The sequence below is a fragment of the Gallus gallus genome, chromosome 1 (genome assembly GCF_016699485.2).
Source record: "Gallus gallus isolate bGalGal1 chromosome 1, bGalGal1.mat.broiler.GRCg7b, whole genome shotgun sequence".
Classification (NCBI taxonomy): Eukaryota; Metazoa; Chordata; class Aves; order Galliformes; family Phasianidae; genus Gallus; species Gallus gallus.
Genome location: NC_052532.1, coordinates 395,617 through 417,802, shown reverse-complemented (window position 1 = coordinate 417,802; position 22,186 = coordinate 395,617). Strand labels below are relative to the sequence as shown.

General features: G+C 52.2%; 2 protein-coding genes and 1 long non-coding RNA gene across 6 annotated transcripts in view; 2 read left to right on the top strand and 1 right to left on the bottom strand.

The window, feature by feature from the left end:
* Positions 1-27: 27 nt before the first annotated feature.
* Positions 28-21,523, top strand: LOC124418405. The gene is made up of 4 exons (XR_006939948.1): positions 28-311; positions 11,169-17,476; positions 18,219-18,335; positions 18,438-21,523. It is a non-coding gene; the product is annotated as an uncharacterized LOC124418405 (long non-coding RNA).
* CD69L (CD69 molecule like) lies at positions 3,690-7,038 on the top strand. The gene is made up of 4 exons (XM_015300817.4): positions 3,690-4,858; positions 5,067-5,248; positions 5,451-5,557; positions 5,647-7,038. The coding sequence occupies exons 1-4, from the start codon at positions 4,693-4,695 to the stop codon at positions 5,786-5,788; spliced, it is 597 nt and encodes a 198-aa protein (XP_015156303.3). The 5' UTR covers positions 3,690-4,692; the 3' UTR covers positions 5,789-7,038.
* The window catches only part of LOC107055489 (C-type lectin domain family 2 member D-like), a 134,836-nt gene continuing 134,053 nt past the window's right edge, over positions 21,404-22,186 (bottom strand). For all 4 annotated transcript variants that reach the window (XM_025152807.3, XM_046944192.1, XM_046944193.1 and 1 more), the window contains exon 4: positions 21,404-22,123. In XM_025152807.3, the coding sequence (XP_025008575.1) occupies positions 21,982-22,123 (142 nt within the window). In that variant the 3' untranslated portion in view covers positions 21,404-21,981. The remainder of the gene's footprint in view (positions 22,124-22,186) is intronic.

The window sequence follows — 22,186 nt, the reverse complement described above, 5'->3', positions numbered from 1 at the left end:
ATTACTGCGAGAACTGTGGGCAGCGTTCCCAGACGGCTTTCCGACTGCGACTGAGCGGTTTCAGAGGTGCCCACTGCGGCGTGCCGCTGTTTTTCATCTTTCCGCCACGACCCCTCCGTGAGGTCCTCGCTAAGAAGAGCGCTCCGCCGGCACCGCTGTGCCCTCAGCCCGGCCCTTCTCTGCCCCTCTCCCCGCACACGATGGGCGCAGTCCCGCACCTCCACGGTGCTAAGAAAAAAGATGGCGGAGCCCTTCCCCGCCCCGAGAGGCGACGGCGCGCGAGGGAGACGAAGAACGGCAGTCTCAGAGAGGTAATGCCGGGGGGCAGCGGGAAAGGGCCGAGCGGGGAAAGGAGCCCGAGCCCACGGGAGGGGCCCCGGGCGGTCCGTGCTGAGGGCGGCGGTGCCGTCCCGCTGTGCCGCGAGCTGAGGCGGAGGGAAGAGAGCGGCGGGAGTGAGCGGGGAGCTGTGCTGAGTGTCCTCCTGCGGGAGAAGGGACGAGACGGGACGGCACGGGGCGGGGCGGGGATGGCAGCGAGAGCGTTGGAAAGGCAGCAGCCCGGAGCGAGCTGCGGGCGGGCGCTGCACGGACGGAGAGCACGGAACTATTTCCTGCCTTCATTCTCCTTGTTATTCTGGACCTGGTGTCTGTGAAAGTGCTTGGAACCCCTTGTTTTCTAACACTCTCTACTTAAACTATCTCTATTTGCCCCTTATTTCTACTCTGTGAAGCTGCTTTCCCTTTTCTTGCTGTGAGGCCCTTCTCTATAACTGCAGGTCCTGTTCTCACTCTCCATTGAGATGGTTTGGGTGTCATTTCCACCATTTGAGGACCTTGAAGTGCCACGTAGGGCTGTGTTGGGGTCATTTGGGGGTTTCTTGGAAGCCAACTGTGTCCATTTTAAGGCCAACCAGGGCCGTTTCAGTTCATTTTGAGCTGTTGTGGGGCCGTTTGTGTCACTCACTGATATTTTGGGTCAATTGCGGTGCCTCGCGGATCCATTCCGAGCGGTTTGGGGGCCATTCTCATGTCTCTGGAGCCATTCCGGGCCCTTTTGTGTCCGTTTGGGCCCATCTCACATCTGCCTGGGTGACCTTGAGGCGGTTTTGGTCTATTCGGTCTGACGTGGGGGCGCTGTGGGGGAAGTTTCTGTGTGTTGTGAGGCTCTTTGGCACCATTTCCATGATGGGGCGGGGACGGGGCTGGGATGGCAGCGAGAGCGTTGGAAAGGCAGCAGCCCGGAGCGAGCTGTGGGCGGGCGCTGCACGGACAGAGAGTAAACAACTATTTTTAGCTGCGTGCGGAGCGGGGAGGGCGGTGGGGGGTTGCCGTGCGGCAATCAGACCCTATAGGCGGTAAGGATATAGAGCAGGGATGTGTTTGTTGGTGACGCGCGTACAGCCCGGTGCAAGGGGGATCGCTCCACCTCACCTGCTCTGCGTCCAAAGAAATGGGGCTATAGATACAGGTCGAACTAATCCATCTTCAGTAGTTGACAGGAATTCGGATCCATATTCACTCCATTCCCCAGAGCCCATCAGCATGCAGTCCATGCAGTCCCCCCCCTCCTTGCGCGTGCGTAGCGGGTCGTGATGATGAAGGCTCGTATCTTCCTCGCTGCAAACTTCTGACCCCGAAGGGGGGGCATCCCCCGAACCGCCTTCAGCTCGCACTTCAGACATCCCATCACCTCCCTGCCAAATGTGTTGGAGCTGCTCTGCAGTCCTTATCTTGATGGCCTTCATCCTCCTTGTTATTCCAGACCTGGTGTCTGTGAAAGTGCTTGGAGCCCCTTGTTTTCTAACACTCTCTACTTAAACTATCTCTATTTGCCCCTTATTTCTACTCTGTGAAGCTACTTTCCCTTTTCTTGCTGTGTGGCCCTTCTCTATAACTGCAGGTCCTGTTCTCACTCTTCATTGGGATGGTTTGGGTGTCATTTCCACCATTTGAGGACCTTGAAGTGCCACGTAGGGCCGTGTTGGGGTCATTTGGGGGCCGTGTTGGGGTCATTTGGGGGCCGTGTTGGGGTCATTTGGGGGCCGTGTTGGGGTCATTTGGGGGCCGTGTTGGGGTCATTTGGGGGTTTCTTGGAAGCCACTGTGTCCATTTTGAGGCCAACCGGGGCCGTTTCAGTTCATTTTGAGCTGTTCTGGGGCCTTCTGTGTCACTTATTGATATTTCGGGTCAACTGCGGTGCCTCGCGGATCCATTCCGAGTGGTTTTGGGGCCATTCTCATGTCTCTGGAGCCATTCCAGGCCCTTTTGTGTCCATTTGGGCCCATCTCACATCTGCCTGGGTGACCTTGAGGCGGTTTTGGTCTATTCGGTCTGACGTGGGGGCGCTGTGGGGGAAGTTTCTGTGTGTTGTGAGGCTCTTTGGCACCATTTCCATGATGGGGCGGGGACGGGGCTGGGATGGCAGCGAGAGCGTTGGAAAGGCAGCAGCCCGGAGCGAGCTGTGAGCGGGCGCTGCACGGACGGAGAGTAAACAACTATTTTTAGCTGCGTGCAGAGCGGGGAGGGCGGTGGGGGGTTGCCGTGCGGCAATCAGACCCTATAGCCGGTAAGGATATAGAGCAGGGATGTGTTTGTTGGTGACGCGCGTACAGCCCGGTGCAAGGGGGATCGCTCCACCTCACCTGCACAGCGTCAGCAGACATGGGACTATAGATACAGGTCGAACTAATACATCTTCAGTAGTTGACAGGAATTCGGATCCATATTCACTCCATTCCCCAGAGCCCATCAGCATGCAGTCCATGCAGTCCTCCCCCTCCTTGCGCGTGCGTAGCGGGTCGTGATGCTGAAGGCTCGTAGTCTTCCTCGCTGCAAACTTCTGACCCCGAAGGGGGGCATCCCCCGAACCGCTTTCAGCTCGCACTTCAGACATCCCATCACCTCCCTGCCAAATGATTTCGAGCTGCTCTGCAGTCCTTATTTTTATGGCCTTCACTCTCATTGTTATTCCAGACCTGGTGTCTGTGAAAGTGCTTGGAACCCCTCGTTTTCTAACGCTCTCTACTTAAACTATCTCTATTTGCCCCTTATTTCTACTCTGTGAAGCTGCTTTCCCTTTTCTTGCTGTGTGGCCCTTCTCTATAACTGCAGGTCCTGTTCTCACTCTCCATTGGGATGGTTTGGGTGTCATTTCCACCATTTGAGGACCTTGAAGTGCCACGTAGGGCTGTGTTGGGGTCATTTGCGGGCTGTGTTGGGGTCATTTGCGGGCTGTGTTGGGGTCATTTGGGGGCTGTGTTGGGGTCATTTGGGGGCTGTGTTGGGGTCATTTGGGGGCTGTGTTGGGGTCATTTGGGGGTTTCTTGGAAGCCACTGTGTCCATTTTGAGGCCAACCGGGGCCGTTTCAGTTCATTTTGAGCTGTTCTGGGGCCTTCTGTGTCACTTATTGATATTTCGGGTCAACTGCGGTGCCTCGCGGATCCATTCCGAGTGGTTTTGGGGCCATTCTCATGTCTCTGGAGCCATTCCAGGCCCTTTTGTGTCCGTTTGGGCCCATCTCACATCTGCCTGGGTGACCTTGAGGCGGTTTTGGTCTATTCGGTCTGACGTGGGGGCGCTGTGGGGGAAGTTTCTGTGTGTTGTGAGGCTCTTTGGCACCATTTCTATGTTGGGGCGGGGACGGGGCTGGGATGGCAGCGAGAGCGTTGGAAAGGCAGCAGCCCGGAGCGAGCTGTGGGCGGGCGCTGCTCGGAGGGAGAGTAAACAACTATTTTTAGCTGCGTGCAGAGCGGGGAGGGCGGTGGGGGGTTGCCGTGCGGCAATCAGACCCTATAGGCGGTAAGGATATAGAGCAGGGATGTGTTTGTTGGTGACGCGCGTACAGCCCGGTGCAAGGGGGATCGCTCCACCTCACCTGCACAGCGTCAGCAGAAATGGGGCTATAGATACAGGTCGAACTAATCCATCTTCAGTAGTTGACAGGAATTCGGATCCATATTCACTCCATTCCCCAGAGCCCATCAGCATGCAGTCCATGCAGTCCTCCCCCTCCTTGCGCGTGCGTAGCGGGTCGTGATGATGAAGGCTCGTAGTCTTCCTCGCTGCAAACTTCTGACCCCGAAGGGGGGGCATCCCCCGAACCGCTTTCAGCTCACCCTTCAGACATCCCATCACCTCCCTGCCAAATGTGTTGGAGCTGCTCTGCAGTCCTTATTTTTATGGCCTTCACTCTCCTCGTTATTCCGGACCTGGCGCCTTTGAAAGTGCTTGGAGCCCCTTGTTTTCTAACACTCTCTACATAAACTATCTCTATTTGCCCCTTCTGTCTACCTTGTGAAGCTGCTTTCTCTTTTCTTGCTATGAAGCCCTTCTTTCTATACTGCGGGGACCTGATTTTGCCCTTCAGGGTGGACTTCTGTTCCGCTACAGCCTGTAGTCAGGCTCGCAGCGCGGTGCTTCTGCTCTGCCCCGGCTCGTAGCGGCAGCAGTGCGGGCAGCAGAGCAGGAGGTGCCCGTCCGTCTGTGTGGCGCTGCTGGGGCCGCAGCTCAGTGCTGCGCTCCGCGTTGGCCCCTCACTGCCAGAGAGACACTGTGGCCCTGCAGCGTGTCCAGAGAGGGGAGCGGAGCTGTGGGGGTGCGGAGTCTGCAGCACAGCGCCGTGGGGCTGCAGTACAAAGTGATCGGGTTTGGTGGGGAAATAGCGGTGCTACGGTGGACGGTCGCGCCGGACGATGTTGGAGGTCTTTTCCAGCCGTGCTGACTGTGTGACTCATGAACTGCTCTCTGTCTGGCCAGGCTCCGGATGCAGTGAGTTGAGACAGAACAGGCGCCGCGTGCTCTGCGTGGCTTTGTGTGCAGTGCCGTGCATCCTTGTTTCGGTGCTGGTGGCCGTGATAGGTGAGTGCCCCCCGCATCCCCACGGAGACGCACAGCCCCCATCCCACCTCCTGGGCTGCCCACGTGGTGCCCCAAAGCACCTTCTGCTCCAACTCCCGGCCTCTGCAACCGCTCCGAGGGCATCGCCCCGTGGCCGTGCATCCCAACCCCACATCAGCTGCAGGGGAACGTCCTTTGCCTCCCACTTGCCCAACTCTCTCCCTGTCAGTGCTCCAGCGTCCGTTGTGCTCACCTCGCCCACCCTTCTCCCACGTGTGCCCCAACGCCTGGGTCGGTTTCCAAGGGAAATGCTATTATTTCTCGGACACGGAGAGCGATTGGAACAGCAGCAGGGAGCAGTGCCACCGCCTCGGAGCTTCCCTGGCCACCGTAGACACGGAGGAGGAGATGGTGAGAGGGGGGCGTGAGCCCCAGTGCCAACATGGGGGTGGGAAATGCACACTTGTGGGGCCGCACCAACTGCTCCCGGTGCCCCCAGTTGGCCCCATGACAAGGCCATGAGGACATGTCTTGCAGCGAGGTGGGACCTGAGATTTGGGGAGGGGATGGGATGTGTTCCAACGGCTCCAATCACACCTGGGTTTGTTCATAGGGATTCATGCTGCAGTACCACGGCCCGGAAGACCACTGGATTGGGCTGCACAGGGCAGAAGGGGATGAGCACTGGACATGGGCCGATGGCAGCGCCTTCAGCAACTGGTCAGTGTGTGCATCCGTCTGTCGGGGTGGGCTCTCTTATGGGGTCTGTTTGGGATGGGGTTTCCCATTCTCCTCCCTCCTGTCCTCAGGTTTAAGCCGCAAGGCGGAGGCCAATGTGCGTACCTGCATGGGGACTGGATCAACTCAACCCTCTGCCACAGCGAGAAGTTCTGGGTGTGCAGCAGAGCCGACAGCTACGTCCTCTGGAGGAAGGGGACAAATCCGCAGTGACGGATCCCATCCCAGGCAGCTCGTGCCAACGCTGCTGGGCACTCCGTGCCATCCGTGTGTGCTGGAGTCCGCCTCTTTCCAGCACTGCTACGCTTGTGTTTCTTGTATGGACTCTGCCAGCTGTGCTGCTCGCTGTCTCTCAGGAAACACAGCTGTTGCACTGTGCCTTAAAGGGGGTGAAGGGCAAAATGAGGTCCCTGTAGTACAGAAAGAAGGGCCTCATAGCAAGAAAAGAGAAAGCAGCTTCACAAGGTAGAAATAAGGGGCAAATAGAGATAGTTTATGTAGAGAGCATTAGAAAACAAGGGGTTCCAAGCACTTTCACAGGCGCTAGGTCCAGAATAACGAGGAGAGTGAAGGCCATAAAAATAAGGACCGGAGAACAGCTCAAAAACATTTGGCAGGGAGGTGATGAGATTTCTGAAGTGTGAGCTGAAAGCGGTTCGGGGGATGCCCCCCCTTCGGGGGCCATACCTGAATGGGGACGGGATCAGCTCAGCCCTCTGCCACAAGGAGAAGTTCTGGGTGTGCAGCAGAGCCGACAGCTACGTCTGCTGGAGGAAGGAGAAATACCCAGAATGACAAATCCCATCCGCACCAAGCTCGTGCCAACACTACTGGTCTCTGTGATGCCACTGGTGTATACTGGAATCTGCCTCTTTCCAGCACTGCTGCAGCGGTTCCTGCATGGATCCACACAACTCTGCTGGTCGTTATCTCTCAGGCGCTATGTCTGTTCCTGTGTGCCTTAAAGGGAGGGTCTTCTGAGGGTCCTTAGAGGTCGCAGCAGCATGGAAGGATCCCACAGTGCTGCCCCACTGCGGCCGGACCTGAGGGCGGGGGTATTCCTGCTCTCCTTTCGGGCTCTGTGTGACACTGCGGTGCCACCACCATGTCACATCGCGCTTCCATCGCTGCCAGCCACTGTCTGACTTTGGCTCTGGGCAGTGATGTATGGAATCAAACTCTTTAACCTATCTAAGTTAAATAGGTTATAAGGCTGTACCTCATTGTGAACTTCCGAGCTTTTAAGGGGGGTGTAGCCCAAACCAGCTTGTATTGCTGTGTTGAGCTGAGGCATATCTTTACTGTCCTGTCTCAACAACGGGGAATCTCTCCTCTGTTCTTGTTGTTTGGCATCGAGTTTCTGCGGACTTGAGCTGATGTGTACACAAGGACCTTGTCCTTCTGCTTGTATCCACTCAAGTTATGTGAAAAAGGCCGTTCTCAAAATATGGAAAAGCTGTCGTCACGACTCAGTCCACCCTTTTCTATATCCCAGGCAAATCCTTCTGTCTGCAACGCACTGTTGTCCATTAACACCGTCCTGAATTACTCTCCTGGTTCCCTCCGGTGCCTCATCCGATGTCTCTTCCAGGTGTTGCAGTCATCTGGATTTTTTCAACAGCACCAGAACGCACACCTATGCAGGCTGCTGCTGTGCAGATAATCAATACAATTACTACAATTACAAATAGTTGCTTTAGCCAGGCCCAGCTGGGGAGCTGTCGCGAACCCCAATTCCAGGTTGTCGCGGATTCCCCAGGGCTCGGAGAACCAGAATCTAGTCAGTTCGCTGGCCAAGCCGCGTGGGGAGTGCTGACATGACCCAATACGAGTGCATCAAAATCTCCGTTTGTTATCCGTTGCTTACCCACGTATATAGATTGTGGCAAACGTGCGTCAGCTCGTAATTGGTTGAAACATTGCGAGAGCCCCCGGCCCTACAATCCCATTGGCCGTAGAGTCACACATCTTGCTCGCCTAGCTACAGATACAGCATTAATCGTCCCATTGTTCTTTGTATTTCATTACTCAGTCTCTTCCCAGGCTAACTTCCCCCTTATCTTAGCTGCAACTTCAGCTCCTTCTCTGTGCATTCATAACCTCAAGGTCTCCTAGTCTGAGCTGTGCACGGAGAGCCCGAGCTCAGCAAGTTCTTTCTTCCTGAGCCATCATAGCATAGCAAGCTAGTACTTTTCCAATTGTATCTCCTGCCAACTGTAAGGCCCGTCCTGCTCGTACAACCGTTCAAGAGACCCGTGGCCCCCTTGGTTATCGAGCCATTCCTCAACAGGGAGCCGAGATGTTGGCTTCTTGCAGAGTTCCGAAAATGCACTCGTTACCCCACGGTGTGTCATCCTGGGTTGCCTGGTGTAAGACTTTCACACGATCCCAGGTTTTCTGAACGCCGACCTCTATTTTACCATACCCATCTATGTGAGTGCAACAACTAGTGTTAATCAGGGCACGTACCCCCCCGTATGAGCCATTATTATATCCAAAGCCATTCTATTTTGAAAGACCGTCCCTTTCAATGAGTCTACCTCCCAGTTCGAGTGATAAGGAACTTCAGTGCTTGGATTTGCTGTTACCTCAATTTCTGCTGAAATATTCACTATAGCCCATTCCAGCTGTGCTATACGTAAGGAGGGGATTGAAGGGCAAAATCAGGTCCCCGCAGTATAGAAAGAAGGGCTTCATAGCAAGAAAAGAGAAAGCAGCTTCACAAAGCAGACATAAGGGGCAAATAGAGATAGTTTATGTAGAGAGCATTAGAAAACAAGGGGTTCCAAGCACTTTCACAGGCGCTAGGTCCGGAATAACAAGGAGAGTGAAGGCCATAAGGATGAGGACCGGAGAACAACTCGAAAACATTTGGCAGGGAGGTGATTGGATGACTACAGGGCAAGCTGAAGCCGGTTCGGGGGATGCCCTCCATCTTCAGGGTCAGAAGTTTGCAGCGAGGAAGACTACGAGCCTTCATCATCACGACCCGCTACGCACACGCAAGGTGGGGAGGAACTGCATGCTGATGGGCTCTCGGGAATGGAGTGAATATGTCTGATATAATATATATATCATATATATATATATACTGATATATTACTATATATCATAATACTGATGATGTATTAGTTCGACCTGTATCTATAGCCCCATTTCTGCTGACGCAGTGCAGGTGAGGTGGAGCGATCCCCCTTGCACCGGGCTGTACGCGCGTCACCAACAAACACATGCCTGCTCTATATCCTTACCGGCTATAGGGTCTGATTGCCGCACGTCAGTTTGGCACCCCAGGTGGGACCCACTCTGTTCGGCTGCAGGAGCGGCTGAGAGAGGGGACACCTTTGGCGCGCCCCGAGATTTCTGGGAAGGACTCCCTTCCTCACCCGATCACTGCGGGGACAGACAAGGACCGTCCGTAGGCGGACCAGGTCTGTGTATGGAAAAGGGGGAACCCATAAGGCGTGAGGAGACGTCCTACGCAGGGTATGGAGGAGCGTGCCTGCTCCCCCCCCGAGCTACGTGAGCTCATGGGTTCGGTTGCCGGCTGGGGTAGGAAGACCCCTTGGGGAGTTCCTACAAAGGGGAGCTGTAAGTCGTATGCAAGGAAAGAGCAACAGCTCTCCCTTCGGTGATTGGTAACAGCGCGGATTTTGTCAGATGATAGCGTGGATTCTCCTGGAGATAGCAGTGGGAGTTATAGGTTGTGTTATTGTTATCACCATCTGCTGAGTGTTCGGCACCGTGGATCTCATCATTGCAGGTCCAGCTGACTGTCGGAAAAATCTTAAAGCTTGCAGCTGATCGACTGATGTTATTAGTGTTATTAAGATTCCAGCTAAAGGACATCGTCAGCACTGTGCATGATGTATAGACCATGGTTTTTGTTCTAAATGTCAGAGTGTGAGTGTGAGTGCGATGTGAGTGAGACGCGTTCCGTTCAGGGAATGAGTGTCAGTCCATTTATGTAGTACTGCGTTCGCATTGTGGGGAAGAGTGTAAAGGAAGGTGGACGGGTTTCTGTGAGATCTGTTTCCGAGTGTTTATAACTGAACAATGTCACTATACGGTGTTAAGGGCTGTTTGTGGAAACTCGGAGGAAATTAGGAATCAATAAGGATTGCGTAAACATCCCGGGAGACTCCGAGGGGAAGGAAATCCCCAAACAAACCCCTTTGGGATGTGCATTGGCCCATTGGTGGGATACTGCGGGGGAACCTGGAGGTACCCTGGGTAAGGAAACTCTCATCAAGCATTGCCATCAATGGCGGTTAATATATAAGTTAGAAGATGATGAGAAGTGGCATCGGAATGGGACCCTAAACTATAATGCCTTCTTATAGTTCCTGTTCTTCTTAAGGAGGGAAGGTAAATGAAGTAACATGGACAGTTTTTATAATTGAGTGCTCTCATCACGAGACTCAGTACTGGGTGTTTGTGGACACTGAAGAACTGTACTGTTTGATGTGTGGGTTCTGAAGGGAACGGGACAAACGGTTTTGATGGTATAAGTGTAATTGTTAATGGTATACAGAAGCTGGATTGAGGGTATGTGGAAGTGTAACTGAGGGTATGAACAGTGGACAAAGGAAAAAGGGTTAAAGAGAAAGTGAGTTTATCTGCGCTGGCATGAGAGCAGCCCCCCCGCACCATTCCCCTGCGAGCAGAACTCTCGGAGTGAGAGAGAGCGCCGGAGTCACAGAGTGCTGCTGTAAACAGCGTTACTTGTGAATGGGGGGAGGTGGAGAGGATGGGGCACTGGAGGTGAGAATAGCCTTCATGTGCAGAGATCTCGGAAACCCGAAATTCCAGTGTTAGCACTGGAAGCCTCCGGAGAGGAGGAGGTGAAACTGAAATGTAATGGTAGTACTTTATGGAATGATGAGAGTTTGGGAAGGGAAAAGTTTGAGGACGCAGGCTGAGGAAGGCAAAGATGAGCAAGGTGTAACAGGGATGTAGATCCAAAGAGAAGTGAGCAATATGAAGAAAAATCTGATTGAGGAACAGTGATAGTAAGGAAATTGGGAATAGCAACAGCTGTTCCTGTTGCGGTGCTGGAGTAGAGCTGTAGGACTGTAAGAGACTATTCTTTTATATCATTGACTCAAAGTTTGCTGAGGAGCAAGTCCAGGCAAGTCCTGGGCAAAGGCAGAGAAATCTTTTGTCTTGAGGACACTGATGGACGGGTCCTGGCTAAGGATTGTGAAATCCTTTAAGGAGCACAGATGGACACGGCCAGGGGCAGCGAGAGAGAGATAAGCTGCCGCTAATGGCCGGTAAGCGGTCTTTTTGTGGGGACTTGTCTCAAGGAAAATGGCCATCTCAGGAGGTATGCACAGGACTCTTGCTCAAGCACCCAGGAATGTCACGTAGGCAGCAGAAAATGGAGGATAAAAGAGGGTCCAATAACCACAGCGGTGAAAGCTGATCCTTCACCACAACCACGGCAAGGGTAGAGGCTTATCACTCACTATGACAGACTTGAGGGGCTCTCTGCCATCTGATCCTTCACCACAACGTGGAGACTGATCTCTACGTGGAGGCTGATCTCTCACCGCAACACAGAGGCTGATCTCTCATGATCTCTCACCAGGACACGAGCTTCCTGCCTTCAGATCCTTCTCTACGGACCGTTTGCTGACGGACTTCCCTGGGCCTGCTACCTGAGACCTGCTGCTTCCTCCCTGACCTGCATCCTCTGGTTGCCCAAGACCCCCCTCGCTGCTCCTGCCCTTCGGCCTCGGACCGTCGGAACATCGTGCAACGGACTGCTGCCGGATCCTGGTGGTGCCTATCCCCGCTTTACGCAATTCTTGCCTCTTTCTATCTTTTCTATCGCTCGCCTTCCCTTCCCCATCACCCCAATCCTTAATAGTGTCCGTCCTCCCCTTTCCCCATCTCCCTTATTAACGTTTGTAATAAACCGGTCGGACCAACATTTGAACCGTTGTTTCTTAATCTCACGCCGGGCATACATATTTCAAAGAACCTCCTCTCCCTCCTATAAATTGGAGCGAGACATTTTTTTATGGCGTAGTCGGCAGGATGCCCGCCGTGAGAGTGTTGTCCTTCCAGATAATAGTCTGAAACTTTCTGTGTGTACCTCCTGGAGTTGCAAGAAGCGATACTTTTTGATAACTTAGACGTGAGCACCTCTCCAGGAAGATCGCTTCATACTCTGAAACTTTACTATTTATGTGTGTACCTCTCGAGGACGTATGAATTTTGTCTTTAATACGTGTGTGCCTCCTCGGGAAGATCTCTCTGCATTTTGTGGTTTAAGGAACCCCTCTACGTGTGCGCCTCTTGGGGAACTAAGACACGCGTTTTTTGACTTAAAAAACGTGTGTGCCTCTCCAAGAAGTTTACTCACTTTGCTGAAAATTGTTTATGTATGCACCTCTCGAGGACGTATGAATCTTGTCTAATTGCATTTAATACGTGTGTGCCTCCTCGGGAAGACCTCTCTGCATTTTGTACTCAAGGATCTTGCAACTTAAGTGTGAAATTTGAACCTCTTTCTTGTGCGCCTCTTGGGGAAGTAAGGAAGTGATACACGTTTTTTGACTTAAAAAACGGGTGCGCCTCTCCAAGAAGTTTATTCACTTTGTTGAAACCTAGAAAGTGTTGTGTTAGCTTAAAATTAACTGCGGATTTTGAAACCGAAGTGTGCCTTGCTTTGGTGTGGTGTTTGCAGTTTTTTGTGTGGCTTCGCAGGGAAGTTAGGAGCGATTTTAAGTTGGTTTAGTCTCTTTGTCCTTGTGCTTTCCTCAACAAAGGGAGGCGCGATCAGAACATTTACATTTCTTTAGGTGTGGTGTGCCTCCGTGGGAGAGGCAATAAGGAGTTATTTGTACTTTTGAATAGGAGTACCTCCTCCTCTCAGTGTATATCTTTCTGCGTATTTAGAAATGAGCAACAGTATGGCCAGTATGAAAAGTGAAGATGTATTATTTGATCTTTTAGAAAAGCATGGTGCTCGGCCTTCTGTATCAGGGGTGGATTGGGCACGACAGAACTGGTATAATTTGCAAAGTGTTTCAGACCGTATTCGTGTTTTACAAAATGAGGCTCGTACTCGGGCCGGAAAAGGGAAATCTTTTATTTGTGCAGTACTCGGTGCTGCTTTAAAAGCAGCTGTGGAGTTCCGAGAGGAAAAGAACTCTACGGAAACCCAGACTATTCAAGCATTACAGGAATCGGTTAAAGTGACGCAAGAATTGGTAAAATCTCTGCAAAGCCAAATAACGAGTCTTGAGGATCAATTAGAAAGAGAAAAACATAATTCGGTTTTGTTGCAAACAGCTTTTAAGGAGCTGATAACATGTAAGGACACCGGTGACACTGTTATCCACAGTGCACCTCAAGAAAAAGTTTATCCTCAAGGGAAATTACAAGAGGTGAAGGAAAGGCTAGATAAATTAGAGGCCTCTCCAGCCCACATTCGTCCTTTGATAAAAACTGAATATACTTTCGATAACAGTGAGGATCTAGATCCTCAAATGAATGTTAAGGAAATTCCCTTTTCGGCCACTGAACTGGCCAAACTGAAAAAGGATTTCAGCCGCTCCCCAAAGGAGTCTGAAACAGAATACGTCTGGAGGGTTAGTCTCACTGGCGGAGACCAGATCCTACTAACAGAGAAAGAAGCTGAAGGTTATTGGGGACCAGGAGTATTTTTAACTACTGGCAATAATCGTGCTCCCTGATCCTTAACACAGAGGGCTGCCTATTGGGCAGGGGGTCTCAACCCTTTGGAAAGGGGGGACCCTCTTGCTATTACCGGAACAATCGACCAGTTAGTGGAGAATGTTCAGAAAGCTGCTTGTCTCCAAATGATGTATGATAGAAAGTTGCAGCCACATCATGAATCACCCATGATGTTACCTGCTAATCCGGAGAGACTGACACCTCTAATTAGGGGACTTCCAGAGTCATTAAAACCTATAGGTATACAACTCCAAGGAAAGATAGAAGCCATGTCTCAGGGAGAGAGAACCTGGGCAGCGTTGGAGGGATCTGTAACCCCTAACCACCAGTCAGGACCCAAAGTGTGGACTTAGGGAGAGGTTGCCCAAGAATTAATTAACTATGGAAGAAAATATGGGCCGGTGGTTTCTACCTCCAGTAAATTTGAGCCAAGAGGAGTAAGGCTTGCAGTAGCCAGCCTTGCCTCCAGGCCACCTAGCCCAAAACTTATTGGAACCAAAAAGGTTTCATCCCCAGTAAAAACGGGGACACGATGCATTGATCATAAACGCAATGGACTTTGGACTCTGGGCTGGAGAAAGGGTATTCCACGAGATTTGATGAATGGATTACCCACAGTCAGATTAGAGAAATTAGTTAACTGCTGGCCAGAACAAAAGCTCAAGGAGAGCTGATGCCTTCGCCCCCCCCTCCCAGGTGAGCGGGAGGTGGGTGGGGGGGTGAAGGGTGGATGTTTATTAGGAAGCTCACTACTAAAGGAAACGATTTGTTAATTACTTGTTTATTTATTATTAGTGGTTATTGTCAAATGTACGGTTGTCTCTTTTCTCTCTTCTATTCATTATGTAATATTCATGTTACCACTCCTGAAGAATCACGGGGTGGTGTCTGTGGCAAGTTGCATTGTGTACTGTTGCAACTCTTATGTTTGTACCTTGTATGATTCCATGTTTTATACAAGATGTTGTATCCCCTATTTACTTTGTAACCAAGCCTGAAAAATGTTTGTAATGATTGTATGAAACATTTGATTCCCCAACACGTCCCTCCTTTACCCTTGTGCTTGCTATCTTCTCTCACCACCATGGATGCCCAGTGTCCCATTTTTAAGCAATCTTTGAGTCACGGGGTGGTGTAAGAGACTATTCTTTTATATCATTGACTCAAAGTTTGCTGAGGAACAAGTCCAGGCAAGTCCTGGGCAAAGGCAGAGAAATCTTTTGTCTTGAGGACACTGATGGACGGGTCCTGGCTAAGGATTGTGAAATCCTTTAAGGAGCACAGATGGACACGGCCAGGGGCAGCGAGAGAGAGATAAGCTGCCGCTAATGGCCGGTAAGCGGTCTTTTTGTGGGGACTTGTCTCAAGGAAAATGGCCATCTCAGGAGGTATGCACAGGACTCTTGCTCAAGCCCCCAGGAATGTCACGTAGGCAGCAGAAAATGGAGGATAAAAGAGGGTCCAATAACCACAGCGGTGAAAGCTGATCCTTCACCACAACCACGGCAAGGGTAGAGGCTTATCACTCACTATGACAGACTTGAGGGGGCTCTCTGCCATCTGATCCTTCACCACAACGTGGAGACTGATCTCTACGTGGAGGCTGATCTCTCACCGCAACACAGAGGCTGATCTCTCATGATCTCTCACCAGGACACGAGCTTCCTGCCTTCAGATCCTTCTCTACGGACCGTTTGCTGACGGACTTCCCTGGGCCTGCTACCTGAGACCTGCTGCTTCCTCCCTGACCTGCACCCTCTCGTTGCCCAAGACCCCCCTCGCTGCTCCTGCCCTTCGGCCTCGGACCGTCGGAACGTCGTGCAACGGACTGCTGCCGGATCCTGGTGGTGCCTATCCCCGCTTTACGCAATTCTTGCTTCTTTCTATCTTTTCCATCGCTCGCCTTCCCTTCCCCATCACCCCAATCCTTAATAGTGTCCGTCCTCCCCTTTCCCCATCTCCCTTATTAACATTTGTAATAAACCGGTCGGACCAACATTTGAACCGTTGTTTCTTAATCTCACGCCGGGCATACATATTTCAAAGAACCTCCTCTCCCTCCTATAAATTGGAGCGAGACAAGGACCCAGAGGTCCCCTTAGAAAGAGGTAATGGGGGGGGGGGGCTGGAAGAACCCATGGAGGGTTCCACCCCTCCTGGACTGAAAGCAGTGTGCAAACTGCAGGGATATGAGACATCGGTGGAGAAATCCAACCGTCTCTGATTGCAAAAAGCTGAATGATGGGAACCTGGGAAGTTATTCCTGGCAAATCCACCGGTGAAATTGCAGCCAGGAGAGCAGGAGAAAGAGGTTTCGTTTCTGGTGGGCATGGGGGCCTCTCACCACCCGTAGATGATTTTGCAGCAGTGGTAGGAGCTACTGCCCAACAAGAAAGAGCTTCCCTTTGGGGATCAAGTGAATATAGGCTGAGAAAATAAGTCAGAATACACCAATTCCTGTACATGCCGGGTTCTCCAAAACCGTTACTCTGGCAATGCTTATTAGCACAAAATGGATGCAGAGATTCAATTCAATAAAACCGGAGCTAAGGGTCAAACAAGATGAACTGATTGGAAATTGTAGGTCTGGCTTTAATACTAAGTGGGAAAAACAACGTTGTACCCCCAGAAGTTACAGAAATCTTAAATAAAGTATGCTTAGCAGTGTGGGTATCAGGGATGCCTGGTAGAGCCAAAATGCAGCCCTAAGTTCAAGGCAAGATCTGGAGCTAGCCCAGGCAGGGTAAAGCGGTGCCCTCTGAGGATATACAACTGGAGAAGGAGAAAAGAAATAATAGATAACTTTTGGATTTTGGATGACTAATTGAATATGAATCCAAATACAGTACTCCAATCTTGCCGATGAAAAATTGGATAGCAAGTGCTATAGTTTAGTACAAGACTGGAGGGAAAGTCATAGACTTGCTGAATGTATACACTCCGTGGTGGCAAATCCATCCACTTTAGTAACTCAGTTAGGGAATGAGTAGGTGGAGTTTCCTTCTGGATTTGAAGGATGCCTTTTCTGCCTGGTTTGGGAAGCCTAAGGCTGTTTGCTGTTGAATAGGAGAACCTCAATTCGGAACAATTGAATAGGAGAGCCTCAATTCGGAACAAAAAGACTCAGTTCACCTGGACAGTGTTAGCCAGGGCTGTGAGAACAGCCCAAGGATTTTTGAGAACTGCTCAACTCGTGAGTCTGAGATTTGGGTTCCTCCACTCCACGGTGGAACTTTACTGCAGAACGTGGATGCCACAGAAACAAAGAGGGCTGTGTGCAATGGACTGCGAATGTGCTGAATTTCTTTGTTTGAATGATGATCGACTTTCTCAATAGAAGGCACCAAGAACTCAACAGCAAGGGACCGATCTGGGATGGGAGATTACAGCTGGACTTGGAACCTTAAGGACTGCCAGGAAAGAAGCCATCTGCCAAACCCCTGAGCCACAAAGTGCCGAGGAACTCCGTACATTCTCAGGAATGACAGCAGGGTGCCAACCGTGGACACATGGCTACGGACTGGTGGTAAAGTCCCTTTATGGAGTGGGTAAGAGATGGCCAGAGTGCTTGAGGGCGGTGGCTGCACCAGTGCTCAATATTCAAGAACCTGGTAAATTTACCCTAGGCCAAAGAATAGCAGTTTGAATATCTGATACAGTGTCTGCTGTATTGTATTGGAGGTAAAAGGGGGGCATTGGCTCTCACCCCCAGAGGTTCCTGAAATGCCAGGCCATCCTGGCACAGCGGGATGATGCAGAAATAACTGGAACTAATATTGTCAATCCAGCATCTCTCCTTAGCAGAACTCCCGGAGAACCAATATTTCGTGACTGCTTTGAAACTACTGCGGCTACGGACTGCTGCCAGTCGGAGCTGAAAGACGAACCCTTAGAAGATGCAGAGGACACCTGGCTTACTGATGGAAGCAGTTTGGTGAGACAAGGAAACCGTAAGGCAGGGTATGCAGGAACTGCTACTGACAAAGTCATCGAAGCACGACCGTTACCTGTGGGGACTTTCCCTCAGAAGGCTGGAATGGCTGCCTTGACGAGAGACTCAAATATACAGACAGATGCTAATGATGTATTTGGGGTGCTACACGCTCATAGCACCATCTGAAAAGAGCAGGGATGGCTCACACACCAGGAAAAACAGCCTGCAGGAAGGGAACACTGTGCAGGAAACTGGAGGTAAGATGGTGGATCGGGGGCAGAACAGGCAGTTGAAGGGGGCTTTAATTCCAGGTGGTAAACTTAAAGTTTCTGAACCTGAGTCAGAACCTGTAAAATATTCTGAAGAAGGTCGGAATTAATGATTGAGAAGGGAAGGGAGCAAGCTGACAGATGGGTACATGCCCGGGTGGACACACTGTTGTGTCCTTTAGTATTTCACTGAAATTGGTTCTAAGGGAAGCTAAGAAAATGTATAGGCAAACAGGTATGACAAAGTACGATCCCAATACCAGGAACAGAGTAAAGTGGGCCTATTGGGAAAGGGAACCTTCCATTGTTGACCTTCCAGGGCAACAGTGGCAAATTGAGTTCTTGGAACCGCCAAGAAAAGGGGGGTATCGCTGTGTGTTCGTACTGATACCTTCTAGAGCGGCCAGAGGCATTCCCTTGTAGAACTGATGAGGCACGTGGGGTAATTAAAGTATTGTCACGGGACGTTATTCCGACACGCTGAGGAACTGCTTGGACTGTCAAGGAAAGTGCAAGGATAAACTCCTAAGGAAAGGATGGTCTTAACGTCCATGGGGTGGTGTGTGTGGTGAGTTGGTGCCGTGCTCTGTTCCGTTTTGTATTGTGGTTGTAACAGTACTGTGCTATGTGGTGCTGAGGGTGGTAATGCTGCACCTCGGTTTGTTTAAGTGTACGATCGTCACTTTTCTCCCTTCTGTTTGGATCAACCTTCTGTTTCCACATCCAACAGTGGCCGCTGTTAAGGAAAGCGATAACACTCTCATGAGTGGGATACGGTGCAGGATAACACAGCTTCGTGAGGGCCCTTATCCCAACCTGAGGAGCAGCGCAGCTGGAAAGAGCTACAGTAAGTATCTCTGCTACTGCAGAAATAGTTGAGAATGCAACGGCAGACGCCCTACGGGCAGTCTGAGAGGAGGTATCGTCTCTATTCAAAATCCTATTACAGAACAGGAAAATCGGTGTTTGTGCACGCGAAGAGCTTCGCTTTCCCCTCCCGGCCGTCCGGTGGAGCGGTCCGCCCGTCGGCAGCAGCTCTCACCGCCATCCGCCACCCGGGAAGAAAACCCTGCAGCCGCGATGCGGTGTGTAGAACAAACGAAGGCAACGACAGAGCCTTTCTTTGAGAAATAGGAACACGAGGAAAAGATAGCGAAAGGAATTGATATCCTCACACCTCCCGGTAACAGCGCGCACAGAGAGACGGGCTGAGCAATGCGTCCCCCCCCCGTTTGTACTGTCGCACCACCGGAGAGAGGGGCGGGGGGCAAAGAGAGGGACCCGCACGGACTCAGACTGCACAGGAAGGATTGCAGAGATGGAAGGTTTGGCTTCCAGACACTCACACACTCACGTAGCCCACCCGTTGGTTCGGGCTGCGACGGTGGAATTCCACTCCACGGTGTCAGAACGCGGCGCTCCGTCGTTCCCCACCGGGCGCACCGGGGGACGCGACACGGAGGGCACCGCTCAGAGCTCCGCTCCTCCTTACACAGCTCGGACACGCGTATGCACTGCACTGCCGCCCACGCTCGTCTTCTCAAGGACTCCCGGCTATGTGCTGCTGTCCCTCTGGCCGCGCTCAGCGCTATTTCGGCTGCTCGAGCGCCCCCCGTTCACCATCGGCTCCATCACGGAGTGTCCCACTGCCACCCGCTGTTCCCCGGCTCAGAACATTCCCGGTGCTCATTATGGCACAGGGAGCCGCTTTTAAAGCAGTGTCTGCGGAACCCGAGGAAATGTCCGTGCGCGTTGCGAGGCCAAAGATTAAAGGGCTCCGTGGGGACTGCAGTGCTCCTCGTGGGGCAAAACCATTGGGGCGGAAGATAGAGGTGTTCTGTTATGTCCTCTGAGCCAAATTAGTGAGGAAAACTGCACCGTGCGCCCACTCAAGCTGCAGTGGAGGATTTCAGAACCATCACTCCTGGATTGCTTTGGCTAAACTCATGTATTGGTTTTGATACTGACGTACCGATCCCTACCGTGAGAGTTACAATCGTGTTTCCTTCTCCAGCATCGCATAGCACTGAGGATACGGTTGCACAAGCAGGTGAGCAGATAGCGAGAGGCTCCGGGACCAGAGAAATGGACGGGCAGACACAGTGAAAAGAGAGAGTGGGAGACAGGTGACAGGTTGATGGGATTAGGATGGTGATACAACGGTAAGCGTGGGCTGACTGCGCACCTGGAGCGCTGAGCTCAGAAGGAAATGCGCAGACTGTGAACCCAGAATGCTCGATTGATGAGGAACTGGGAGGAATTCTCCGTGCCGGGGTCAGGGGCTGTACGGCTGCGCTGTGCTGCTGGTGGGAGGCTCCTGCTTGCAGGACACCGTTGCTGCAGCTGTGAATCAAAAGCTTTTCACAAGAGATCTGCTCTCTGGAGAATCGCGCGACGTATTTCTCACCGCACCAGAGAGGCCTTATCCACTGGATTTGCTTAATTACAGAACGCATCCCACGTTCACGGACACCTTGTGCAGTGGTGCCCATTGCCCATCCCAGCCCTCAATCCACAGCCCATCCATAGGTCGCACCTCTTCCTCACGAGCTGTCAGCGCACCGGGCTGCAAACACCCACCCTGACACTGCCGGTCGGGATCCACCCTGGTGCTTCCATCCTGGGGCCCCATCCACCGCCGGGTGTTCCGCTGCCCTGCAGAGGTTCCTGGCTGTGGGAGCATCTCCACGAGGTTCCTTCACAGCCACGTGCTGCACCCGAGCTGCAATACCTTCCCACAGTGCCCCAGGCCTGTGCTGGCGGCTGTTCTGCTTCTGTGACCACCCCGGGGATGTGCTGCCATTCAGCACTCGGTGCAGAGGCGGCTCAGGACCCCGAGCTCTGAGAGAGCGAACTTGAGGCTGTGTAAGGAATTGTTAGGTGAGAGCTCCTGGGAAGCTGTCCTTAGAGACAACGGAGCGCAGCGAGGCTGGCTGCTCTCCTAGGACACCCTACTGGGAGCACTGGAGCTCTCCATGCCCCGGCATAAGAAAGCGTGCAGGGGTGGCGAGAAACTGGCATGGCTTGGAAAGGAGCTGCTGGGCAGCCTGAGGGGAAAAAAAGGGATTGTACCAGACGTGGAAACAAGCATGAGTCACCGGGGGAGATTACAGGGATGCTGTCCAGACTTGCAGGCGGGCTGAACTTGGTGAGGGATGTTAAAAACAGTTTGAAGGCGTTCTACAGGTACGTTGGCCAGAAGAGACAGGCCAAATAGAGCGTACCTCTTCTGGGAAACGGGAAGGGAGAACCGCCTACGAGAGATGTGGAGAAGGCTGAGGTACTCCACGAGTTTTTTTCCTTGGTCTTCACTGGAAGCTGCTGAAGGACGCTTGTATTTCTCACGTCCCTGAAGCTCACATCTGTGAGCCTCCAGCTGGGGAGTGGGGGAGGAAATCCCCCCCCACCGTAAGGGCAGAGCAAGTCCAAGAACACCTCATGGGACTGAACGCGTACAAGTCTATGGGGCTGGACGGCAGGCATCCCGGGGCTCTGAAGGAGCCGGCTTGCCGGGTGTTGCTTTCCATCATATTTGAAACGGCGTGGCTGTCACCGAGGTCCCGGATAACTGGAAAAAGAGGTCCCGTCACTCCCATTTATAAGAAAGGGAGCAAGAGGATCCGGGGAACTACAGGCTGGAGAATCCCACCTCTGTGCCTGGGAAGATGATGGAACACATCCTCCTGGAGGACATCGCTGATCACGTGAGGAATGAACGTGTGATCCCAGACAACCCAACGTGTGATCCCACCCAGTAGCGGCCTACTATGATGGGCTGATGGCATTGGTGGACAAAGGGAAGCTGAGCGATGTCATTTACCTGGACTTGAGCGAGGCCTCTGACGTGGTCCCCCACCACATCCTTATCTCCAAATTGGAGGGATGCGGATTTCAGCAGGTAAATGGAGAAATAAATTAATTACAAACATTATTAATACTGATGGGTCAAATAATAACAGCACCACTGGAGTGATAAAAAGGAGGGGAATTGTGGCAGGGACTGTTAATAAATGGGAGTAGAAACAGTAAAGGAAATAATGCAGAACATAAGGATAGGAAGACTTCCAGTAACAATAATCGTAAAAACAACGATCACGGTAATAGTGTAAGTGGAGAGAACTGCGCAGAATCCAATGGGAAACAGGAGCACCAAATAGCAGCTGAGCCCCGCGGGACGCAGCACTGCTCTGTGCTGTGCTCACACTGCTGGCTGCGCTGCTCCAGGTCCTGGCAGCTCCAGGGGTCGGTGGCAGTGATCGTCAACTGCACACCCAACCGTACCATGGGGATTTGATCTGTAAGGACCCCCAAAGGACCCCCCTTTAAGGCACAGTGCAACAGATGTGTTTCCTGAGAGACAGCGAGCAGCACAGCTGGCAGAGTCCATACAAGAAACACAAGCGTAGCAGTGCTGGAAAGAGGCGGACTCCAGCACACACGGATGCCACGGAGTGCCCAGCAGCGTTGGCACGAGCTGCCTGGGATGGGATCCGTCACTGCGGATTTGTCCCCTTCCACCAGAGGACGTAGCTGTCGGCTCTGCTGCACACCCAGAACTTCTCGCTGTGGCAGAGGGTTGAGTTGATCCGGTCCCCATTCAGGTACACACATTGGCCTCCGCCTCGCAGCTCAAACCTGAGCACAGGAGGGAGGAGAATGGGAAACCCCATCCCAAACAGACCCCATAAGAGAGCCCAC